The sequence below is a fragment of the Mus caroli genome, chromosome 7 (genome assembly GCF_900094665.2).
Source record: "Mus caroli chromosome 7, CAROLI_EIJ_v1.1, whole genome shotgun sequence".
Lineage (NCBI taxonomy): Eukaryota > Metazoa > Chordata > Mammalia > Rodentia > Muridae > Mus > Mus caroli.
The window spans coordinates 28,257,165-28,268,335 of NC_034576.1; the positions used below are offsets into that span (position 1 = coordinate 28,257,165).

General features: G+C 50.2%; 1 protein-coding gene across 1 annotated transcript in view; it reads right to left on the minus strand.

Moving 5' to 3' along the window:
- The window catches only part of Ryr1 (ryanodine receptor 1), a 127,037-nt gene that overhangs the window by 35,629 nt on the left and 80,237 nt on the right, over positions 1–11,171 (minus strand). The window contains exons 78-87 of the mRNA XM_021168604.1: positions 10,208–10,307; positions 9,747–9,826; positions 9,556–9,632; positions 8,387–8,460; positions 7,721–7,738; positions 6,650–6,730; positions 3,658–3,746; positions 3,434–3,562; positions 3,241–3,345; positions 1,184–1,265 (exon numbers count right to left, since the gene is read on the minus strand). Coding sequence (XP_021024263.1) covers positions 1,184–1,265; positions 3,241–3,345; positions 3,434–3,562; positions 3,658–3,746; positions 6,650–6,730; positions 7,721–7,738; positions 8,387–8,460; positions 9,556–9,632; positions 9,747–9,826; positions 10,208–10,307 — 835 coding nt within the window. The remainder of the gene's footprint in view (positions 1–1,183; positions 1,266–3,240; positions 3,346–3,433; positions 3,563–3,657; positions 3,747–6,649; positions 6,731–7,720; positions 7,739–8,386; positions 8,461–9,555; positions 9,633–9,746; positions 9,827–10,207; positions 10,308–11,171) is intronic.

Sequence of the window (11,171 nt, forward strand, 5' to 3'; positions counted from 1 at the left end):
CGGAGAGGAGAGGAGAGGAGAGGAGAGGAGAGGAGAGGAGGAGGGAGGGAGGGAAAGAGGGAGGGAGGAAGAGATGCAAGAAATGTTTCTCAGCTAAAATAGTTTTGTTTTGTAGCATGTAGTTCAGGCTGGTCTCAAACTCTACGTAGATTAGAATGGTTCTGAATTCTTAAGTCTCCTCTCTCAGCCTTCTGTGCACTGAGATGACAGTTGTGTGCCATTGTACTCGTCGTCGTTGTCGTGGTCATCGTCCTTATCATCGCCATCATCATCTTATGTGTATGGTGCTTGCCTTTACGTATGTTGCTGAACCCAGATCCTCTGGAAAAGCAGCCAGTGCTCTTTAATTGTTAAACCATCTCTCCAGCTCTAGCTTTTTTTTTTTTTTTTTAAATATATGAGTGCTCTATCTCTCTGTATGCCTGCATGCCACAAAAGGCATCAGATCCCATTACAGATGGTTGTGAGACACAATGTGGCTACTGGGAAATGAACTCAGGACCTTTGGAAGAGCAGTCAATGCTCTTAACCACTGAGCCATCTCACTCTCCAGCCTGCTCCAGCCCTAGTTTTTGTTTCTTTGAGAGAGAGTTTTTTCATAAGGGCAAGCTGACCTGGACTCACCATGTACGTCAGGCTATTATTATTATTATTATTATTTTAAATCAAAGGCTTTGTTTTAAGTTGCTGAATTTGGTGGATATTTGTTATGCAGCAAAACTGATATATTTAATCACTACCCATGTACTATATTGGTTTATTTAATAAATATTTTATTTTGTTTGTTTTGTTTTGTTTTGTTTTGTTTTTCGAGACAGGGTTTCTCTGTATAGCCCTGGCTGTCCTGGAACTCACTCTATAGACCAGGCTGGCCTTGAACTCAGAAACCTGCCTGCCTCTGCCTACCAGGTTCTGGGATTAAAGGCGTGCGCCACCACTGCTGGCTTATTTAATAAATCTTAAGTTCACAGATAAAGTCTTCAGGCAACTCATTTTATTACACTGTCTCTGTGGAATCAATAAATTAGCATTCACATAGTCAGAAGCTGTCTGTTGACCCTTGTACGGCAACCTCTTCATCACCATTGCCCCTAGCATGACGTCAGGTGGGGCTCAGTGGTAGCCCCATTCTTGGGTTTGCCTGCACCCCCACCCCGGTCCCTACCCCACCTCCAGTGCTCACCTTCCAGGAGGGACAACAGCATCACCACCATGTCCTTCTGTAGGTCCAGCAGCTCCTTCAGTAGCTCTATCTGGCTGGAGTCCTGTAGGGCACATATAGATGTGAGAGGCTGCCCCCTGCAGCATGCCTTCCATTGGTTTCGGGCTCCCTCACCTATCCAGTGGGGTCTAAGTCCTCTTCCTCCTTTCTCTTACCTCTGAGGGAACCCGCGTCCAAACATGTTCCTCGGAAGCAGAGGAAGGGCAGAGAGACAAGATTGTGGGGTGGGGTTGGCACCCAGGGGCAAGTGTGTGTGTGGGGGGGTATGAGGCTGGCAGCTCAGGAAGCCGTGAGTCTTGGAGAGCAGACATTCAGGTCAGAGCAAGACAGACAGACAGACAGACAGGGACAGATACTGTGGACAGAGACTCAAATCTTAGGAGGATAACATTCCAGCATGGTGCCTGGTCTATGGGGCGGTTGGCCATGCCAGAGCTAACTGTGATGGGTGGGTGGGACCGTGAGGAGGTGCGAGAGGAGAGGCTGCAGGTGAGGTGGACAGCTGTGCAAGTTATGGCATGCCATTTGGGGGAACCTCAGAACATAGCACATGCCTGACCACAGTGTCCAATGTGGGAGCTCACAGAAACCTCTGTCAAAGTCCCCCGTGGTGGCATCTGTACTCTACTGAGTCCCATGGACATGCCATTCATGACTTACACATGAGCTGTGCTACCTGCTTGCACTGTGAGCCGCTCATTCTGACCCTAATGCAACCCGTGGTTCCAAAGTTTGGCATTCTGACCCAAGGCCCCAACAAACTAGGAAGTAAGTATCTTTAGGTTAAGTGGGCCTGGGCTCTGTGCCTTCCCACGAGCCTCTCTTAGATGCCACAGTTGAAGGGGTGAGTTATAATTCTTCCAGAGCCCATGGGGCTACCTCATGGCTCTAGGAATGAATACATCCGTGGGTCTGGCCAACCAGAACTTTCTTCCCCAGGGCTGAGACCACTGGCAAGCACATGACCCAAGATAGCAGTTAGAGAATCTTGGATCTTTTATTTAAAACTTTTAGGAAAGACCTGTTTCACACAGCCTGGAGCTGCTAGTGTGGTGAAGTGAAGCCTACCACCATTTTTTTCCTCAGGCCCTAAGTACATGATTCTAGGCAGGTGTTCTACCACGGAGTCACACTTCCAGCTCCTTGTATTGAATATCCCTTATCACGTGTGTCTGGAGTATGGCTGATGAATTATCGTAATAATACTTGAAAGTTTGTTTCCACCAATATTTAAAGATTACACCGGCATCACACGTCCAACTGTACTGAGAAACTGAATTTTCAGTTCAATTCCTTTCAAAATCAGATGGCACACTGGACAAATTAGGAGGTCTCTACTTTCTTAAAAGAGACACTGCTTTTGGGAAATTATATGGAATACTTGTCTGCCACCTGCCGGACAGTTATTGTACTGCACCGATGTATTTGCAATGGTGAAGTTGTGTCTAGCGCCACGTGATTGCCTGCAGTGCACAAACTCGCATAACTGTACATGGAAGCTTTGACTAAGGCGACCAAGCAGAAGCACAAAATGGATGAGGTGTGTGCGAGGCATTCACGAAGCTGCAGAGGAGCAAGGCAAGTATTCTGGGAGCAGGATCCTTACATCATGGGTACTTGGCAAGGGAGTCTTCTGCCGCAGGCAGGGTAAAAGAAGGGACACTTCAGCCCCAAGTCCTAACCTAGCAACATAGTCCCACCCTATTCCCCAGAGCTGGAAGAATCTGGGATGACCTCATTAGAAGGAAAATGGTATGAACTTGTCCTAGGAGAGTTCTGGACGGGAGGGATGGGCTCCAAGGTCAAACCGGTGGAAGTATAGGTGGGAAATGAGCAGTTTAGTGGGGAAGAGGACAAAGCATGCAGAAGACCAATTCAGAAGGGGTTTGGGCCATGGGGAGTGAACCTGTCTGGAGCATGCGCAGAGCACTAGGGGACCGACCAGTGGGACAGGGGCCGATCAAGGGGATTCTAGGGGATGGCTGGAGGGAAAGAGCTGTTCTCAGACGAACTCAAACCTGAGCCAGCTTCATCATCATGTGCGCGAACACGTGCAGGAAGCCCACCACGGCATCCCAGAGGCGACTGTGCGCCAGACTCTGCTGGTTTCCGGTACAGGGTCCCTGGGGAACAAAGGGTGGCCTGAAGCCCCAGCAGGAGCGCGGGATGCGGGCAGCTCCGCCTCCGCAGGTCCCCGAGTGCGGACCCTACCTGGATGTACTCGGTGAGGCTGTTGAACACTTGTTTAGCTACCGACATGGCTTTGGAGAAGTTTCTCTTTCCCTGTTCCTCGATGACATCCTTGCCCGAGTAATACCAGTAGAAGTCACTGATGGATTCCTGTGGGTCCGGGAGGGCATGAAGGATGCTGGAGCCATGCGCGGTCCCTCGGGCCTCTGGCTCAGGTCCCATGGGGCTGGGCCACCCTTCCTCACCTGCAGCCGCAGGAGGTAGTCCACTGTGCAGATGATGATATTGATGGTGGTCGTGTTCCCAGTCTGTGTCCGTAGGTAGTTTTGGAAATCTGAGGAAATGAAAAATGTATTCATTCAGTGAGCGCCTGTGTCTGGGGAGACAATGGTGTCTACTCTTTTAGGGTTAGGATCAGGGTTCATATTTCATGCCTACTGTGTGCCAGAAGTCATGAAATTACCTTTGGAAGTATGAAGTATGTGTGCCACACAGGGATGGAGGGTCACTTAGATATTTATCAAAAGACATTGTGGAGGGTCTCCGTGCAGCAAATGCAGTAGGGTTTCAGCCTCCCACTTTCCCACTTCTCTTCTCTTCTCTTCTCTCTCTCTCTCTCTCTCTCTCTCTCTCTCTCTCTCTCTTCGTAAAATTTAAAAGATTACTTTATGGGCCTGGAGAGATGACTCAGTGGTTAAGAGTATTGGCTGCTCCTGCACAGGTCCTGGGTTCAATTTCCAGCACCCATATAGTGGCTCACAACCATCTGTAACTCCAGTCCCCGGTGATCTGACGCCCTCTTCTGGTCTCCTCGAGAACTGCATGCACACAGCACCCATACATACTCGATACCCATACACACGAAAAAAAATTTTTTTTCCATTTATTTAGGTATGGGTATGATAGTCCCTGTCATTAATTCCAGCACTAGGAAGACAGTCAGGTAGATCTTTGTGAGTCTGAAGTTAGCCTAGTGTGCAAGTTCCAGGCCATTCAAGGCTACAGTGAATCCTGTCTAAATATTTTCATTTGTTTATTCCTGAGGAGAAGCAGGGGAGGCTTGTACATGCTAGATGCTAATAAGGCTAGAAGTCAGCTCTCTCCATCCACCAAGTGGGTCCTGAGAAGGAGTTCAGGTCATGAGACCTGGCAGCAAGTCCTTTATCCACTGAGCTGTCTAACCAGCTTCTCTTTTTGTTTCTCTGAGACAGTCTGGAGAGTGCCTCAGGCTAGCCTTAAACCCTCTTACCTCAGATTCTCACTTACCAGAATTACAACTGTGCTACCCTCACACCCAGCTTCAATTGTTTTTATTTATATTAACTAATTAATTAATTTAGTTCTTTTTTTCTTTTCTTCTTTTTTCTTTTTTTTTTTTTTTCTTTTGGTTTTTCGAGACAGGGTTTCTCTGTAGCCCTGGCTGTCCTGGAACTCACTTTGTAGACCAGGCTAGCCTTGAACTCAGAAATCCACCTGCCTCTGCCTCCCAAGTGCTGGGATTAAAGGCGTGGCGCCACCATGCCTGGCTTAGTTATTTTTTTCAAGACAGGGTTTTTCTGTATAGCCTTGAGTGTCCTGGAATTAGCTCTATAGACCAGACTGGCTTTGAATCCAGAGATCCATCTGCTGCTGCCTCCTGAGTGCTCGGATTAAAAGCATGTGCCACCATTCCCAGCTTTCAATTGCTTTTAATTAATTTTTCCTGAACAAATATTTAATAGATAGAGATAAAATCCTCCATTTCTTTGTCCTTGTTCTCTTCTTTTGTTTTGTTTTGCGTTATTTTGCTTTGTCTTGCTTTTTGAGACAGGCTATCATGTAGCCCAGGCTAGCCTTGAATTTAGTATGTAGCTAAAGAGACTGGCAGATCCTTGGTTCAGCAGGTCTAAGTGGTAAAGGTGTGTATATATGGCAGGGGACACTTCTTGTTCAGTGAGAAATCCTGTTTCAAGACTATAAGGCAGAGAGTAACAACAGAAGACACCTGATGCATCACAGTCACACGCATCACACAGTCACACACATCACACAGTCACACACATCATAGTCAGTCACACACATTACAGTCACACATATCACATAGTCACACACATCACACAGTCATACACACATCACAGTCACTCACACAGTCACACACATTACACAGTCAGACAGTCAGACACAAACACACATCACACAGTGTCATAGATACACAGAAACCTCTCACAGACACACACACAAAGACAGACAGACACAAACACACATCACACANACACACAAAGACAGACAGACACAAACACACATCACACAGTGTCATAGATACACAGAAACCTCTCACAGACACACACACAAAGACAGACAGACACAGACACACACACACACACACACACACACACACACACACATACACACTTTCCCTCTGGGTGGTTTGTGGCTTTCTATGTACTGTGAACATTGTAAACACCACCTTGTGGCACTTGTTTGTCATGGGAAACAGCTTGCAGGGAAGGTTGGTCAGTCTTTAGGCTGCTCTTGGTTTCTGGGCTCCCTGGGCAGCCAGGCGGCTTGGACTCTCCCTGCCAGAGTATCTCAGCACAGGGACTGCAGGCCTCTGCCACCACGCCCGGCTTAACTGTCCCTTCAGCGTAAGCTGTTCGAGCCGCACAGAGTTTAATGAGTGGGCTGCGTCACACTGGATTTTGTTAAATTGGCACAATGAAGGCAGAGCCTGCGAACATTCTCACTTCTGCTACGAGAGGATCCGTACATCTCCTGGGAAAATGTTCTCTGTGATAAACAAATGAATAAATCAAATATATTCACTTTTAAGCACCAAGCAATTGGTACGTCTGTGGACTCTGGCGTCCATCCTTTAGAGAGACGGCTGCCAAATGCCCGTGGGAAAGCCGAGTGTGACGAATTGCCCATCTGGGGAAACTGACTTCTGGCCAAACTGGATTTTGGCAGACTGCCTTTGGGGAGTTGGACTGGCCAGAGGAAGTGAAAGTGAAGCTAAGTGGTTGGCTTCCAGAAATTTCAGAAGCCAGAGAAACTTGTGATTGTTATTTGTTTCTTTGGGACAGGGTCTCCTGTCGCTCTGGCTGGCTTCACACTACCTATGTAACTAAGATGGCCTTGAACCCCTGATCCCCACAGTAGAGCCGAAGGCAGGACGTCATTGCTGGTAAGAGGAAGGATTGGAGTAATTTGGGTGACTTTTGGAAGCCCCGCCCCCACCCCGCCCACCCTCCTCCTCACCATTGTTGTGCCCCTCGCAGAGCAGCTGCAGGAAGCGGAACAGGTCCTGTGTGAACTCGTCATCCGCCATGACTTTCTCTCCTGGGTGGGAAGAAGGGGAGCCAGGAGGGGTCAGATGTGCCAGGACACAGCACACACATGCACACAACCCATGCACACTGCACAAGCATGCACAACGTATGGGGGGGGGGGGAGGGCTGGAAGGAGCAAGCAACACTTCAAAGACACTGTGAGGGCCACCGGCATCCAAGACACCAGCCCGTGAGCTCTGTAGATGGAGGCCTGAGGAGCTGGCCTCCTCATTGGCTCACGAAGCTAGGGCCTCAAGTGTCTTTTCACATCTCCGATGTCACCACTTGTGTGACATCTAGGAGTGACCCAGCTGACATTCAGCAGCTGGTATAACCCTGAGCCAGACTCCAGGCTGCAGGGGTTAATGGATTATAGGGGTTGGGGTCACTTGCACACAAGGCTCTGGGCAGGGGAGGGCTGGGCTGGGAAGAGACGGGGATTGAAAGCCAACCAACTGGCCCCAAAGCTTCAAAAGCAGCCAACCAGGGAAAAGTAGAGGGGAGGTGTGTCAACATGGTCCAATCAGAATAGACATCTGAAAGAAACCAATCACGGTGCGCGCTGTAAGGCTAGATTGGGAATGGGCCAATCAGAGCAGGCGCAGAGGGCACGCGCGGCACCAATCAGAGTGCTTGCCTCCAACAAGGACCACCAGACTAGGTTTGGGACGCACAGCGCAGAGAGGGTGGGAATGGGGGAGGGCTCATCCCACCCTGGACTGGGAATCTGGGTCTGGAAGCCCCCAAAATATCCAGCTGAAAAGGGGACCTTGACTGTCTTTTCAAACTTCTGTGTTTCATAGGGGGGGAAACTGAGGCTTACGTTAAATAAAACTTATGTCACCCACCTCTGAACTCGGGGAACCTTCCCTATGGGATCCCCTGAAGGGGCCACCGCCCTGACCTCCCTGACTGTCCCAGATCCTCAGCCCCAGGGGGTATCAGGAGTTAGAAGGGGGTAGGGTGGGCGCAGCACAGCAATGGATGGCGGGGGAATTACCGTTTTGGCGATTGATGACTGGGGCAGCCAACAGGATGGGAGGAGGAAGCAGGAGAAAAGAGGAAAAAGAGACAGAGACGGACAGAAGTACAGCGACATGGGACAAAGACACAGACACACAGAGAGAAACAAGCATAGAGAGAAAGACAGTCGTAAGGAGACAGAAGGGAGTTGGTTAGCAAGGAAGAGGAATGTGGGGGAAGAGAGGGGAGGGAGAAAGGGAGGGAGAGAGAGAGAGAGAGAGAGAGAGAGAGAGAGAGAAGAGAAAACACATACACAAGAGAGGCAGGAGGCAGAGGCCAGGGTGAAAAGTTAGACACGTCAAAACACAGCAAAGAGGAGACTTGATTAACCGGATTAGGGACATTAATGAACAGCAACCAGAATGAGACTTGGGGCACGTGGAGAGAGGGTCCACGTGGTAATGGGTGACGGAACACCAGACCAAATGATACCCAGGGGTGGAGCCCATGGGAAGGGAGACCCTGGAGGCATGGGGTGTGTGTGCTTAGGACCGGGAATCACAACCCTGTGGGAACCTAAGGGAACTCTTGAGAAGAGGGGTGCCTTGGGGGGACTGGGGCTATGGGCAACCAGTGGGACAGAGAACAGGATCTTGAGGAAGGTGATGTCCCGGGGAGAGGGGCACCCAGAAGAAGGTCTCACCAGTTCCGTCCTCGTTCACCATGCCCAGCCCCTCTGCCTTGTTCTGCCTCTCGAAGGCATTGAGGTCCAGGACGCTGAGGAAAGAGATGACTGAGGTGAGAAAGGTCCGGTTTCTGTCTTGCATGGCCTGGCAGCCCCCACGGCAGCTGACAAGCCATCAAGACCAGGATGTAATGCATTAGAGATAGCAGACAGAAACTACTCGCCCACCCACCTCTCGCCGTCTGCAGATACCATTCCAGCCTTCGCCCCTATTCAATCCCTTCACCCTCTGCCTGCGTGCTCAGGCACCTCCTGCCTCTCTCTTCACCCCATCCCCACCCCACCCTCTTCCTCAAGCCTCCGCCACCCTGGCCCTGTGAAGTATGCAAGCTGAAATCATGAAGACACAGAAAACATCAGTTAGCAAATCCTACAGAGGGGCAGAGAAAAGTCAGCCCACAGCAAGAAGGGAGGAAAGAAAAATGGTGGAAGAGCCAGACGAATATGGTCATCTAAGAGAGCCGGTGAGCCCTGCTGGGACCCTTCTGTGAACTGTCACTAACCAAGGTTCCACTTGTCTGAACCTTCATTACTATTCCCCCCTTGTCCCTCCTTTTTTTTTTTTTTTTTTTGGAGACAGGGTCTCAGGTAGCTCAGTGTATTCTTACACTCTCTGTAATCCTCCTGCCTCTGCTTTCTGAGTGCTCCCCCCCCCCGCCCCCCGCCCCAATGTGTCACATCTTATCCTCTCTTCCATGGTGGAGGAGGAACTCAGGTCTTGCACAGCTTAGGCAGGGCTCTGCTGCCAAGGTACAATGCTAGCCCATAACTCAATGGGTCCATCCCCCCTCCCTTCTCCCTTCCTCTCTCCCGCTCCCCCAGACGCGGTTTCTCTGTGCAGCCCTGGCTGTCCTGGCACTCCCTCTGCAGACCAAGCTGGCCTCAAACTCACTGAGATCCTCCTGCCTCTGCCTTCCAAGTGCTGGGGTTAAAGGTGAGCACCACCACGACCCACAACTCGGTCTTACAACTTGTGAGATTCTTCCTAGTAAACGCTCTAGTATTTGTAGGGCCCTTTTCCTGGACCAGGAGAGTGTAAGTAGAGCCCGCCAACGCCCCGCCCCCAGGCCCCACCCCCGCCAACGCCCCGCCCCTCAGCAGAGCAGAACTGGAAGGGAGCCCCCCACCTGCACGTTTGCATCAGCGCCTGGATACTCTGGAAGAAGCCCACTTCCTTCTTGTCCTTCAGGTAATCCAGCATTTTCTGCAGTGGAAGTGGCAGGAGAGAGGGGTGGGGGCGCCTGGAAGCCACTCGGCAACACCCCCCTGCCCCCGCCCCCTCTCAGCCCCGCTTCCCAAGATCCTGCGCAGCTGTTACCTGCTGCACTTCAGCGTTCCCTCCGTTAAGGATGGAGATACCCAGCTTCAGGGTGGAAGACACCATGGCACCCGTCTCTCCTGGAGGTCGCAGAGACCAGGCCAAAGAAACAAATTAATAAAATAAATGATCTGTTCAGCCTGAGGTTTTCACACACACACACACACACACACACACACACACACACACACACACACACACAAGACCTACCATAGGTAGGTGAAAGAGGGGGAAGAAGTTTATGTACAGACAGGATTCTATGTGTGACCCAAGAGTGCAGGGGAGATTCAAAAGACAGACATGCCAGAAAATCAGCAGGAGCTGAAGTATGTATGTAGTTGGAGGCATGCAGAGGGGGGCAAGCAGGGTTGGCAGGGAGCGAGTGGACTGGGGAGGACGTGGCAGGCGTGTTCACAGCGGGAAGGAGGGGTGCCTGGGATTGGGTGGGGCAGAGACGGCACCTTTGCAGGCACTGATCATCTGCAGTACCATCTCAGCGGCACCCCGGTTGTGCAGCCTCGACTGCTGGTACAGGAGCCTCTGCTTCTCCATCTCCTTCTCCTGGGGTGGGAACAGGTTTGAGTGCTCGGCGGCAGCCTAGCCTGGGATCCCAGGGCCTCTCCTTCTCCCTCATCTGTCTTCTCAGCTACAGCCATATCCGCCAACTCTCCATGCTCCAAGGGGCTCAGATTCTGTTCCTCTCCTGTACCTGGCTCACGTCTGCAGACCTCCAGCAGGTCAGTGCCTAAAGTCTATGAACATGCTCTATGCTCCTGTCTGTCACTCTCCAATGGAAACCTGGAATTCCTTATGCTGTGGAAATGTTGTCAGAACTCTTGCTACTGCTACCAAGAAGACTCACAAATGCACCCACATCACATTACAGTCTCAAATGTCTTGAAATATCACTTAATGTGCACTATAACCTCTTAATGAACCCCTGCTACATCTTGGTTCAGATAACTAAATAAAGGACAGGCACTATCCAATTCTAGACTTAATGTAGGGTTGGTTTGCTTTGACAAAGGTCTTACAGTATAACCCTGACTGGCCTGGAACTTTTGGCAATCCTCCTGCCTCAGACTTTCAAGTGCCGGTATTATAACCATAAATCAATCACTATGTCCAGCTTATGGATTTGTATTTTAAATATATTTTTAAAGGTGTATTTATTTTATGTACATGTGTGTGCACACACGCGTGTATAAACAGATCTGAATGTCTCTATGGACACTTTCTGTGTGCATGCAGTGCCCACAGAGACCAGAAGAGGGCACAAGAACCCCTGGAACTGGAGTTACAGGTGGTTTTGAACCACCATGTAGGTGCTGGGGAGAGACATCAGGTCCTCGGGCAAAGCAGAAGTGCTGTTAACTGCTGAGCCATCTCATTAGCCTCTAAACATCTTTTTTCTTTCTTCCTCCC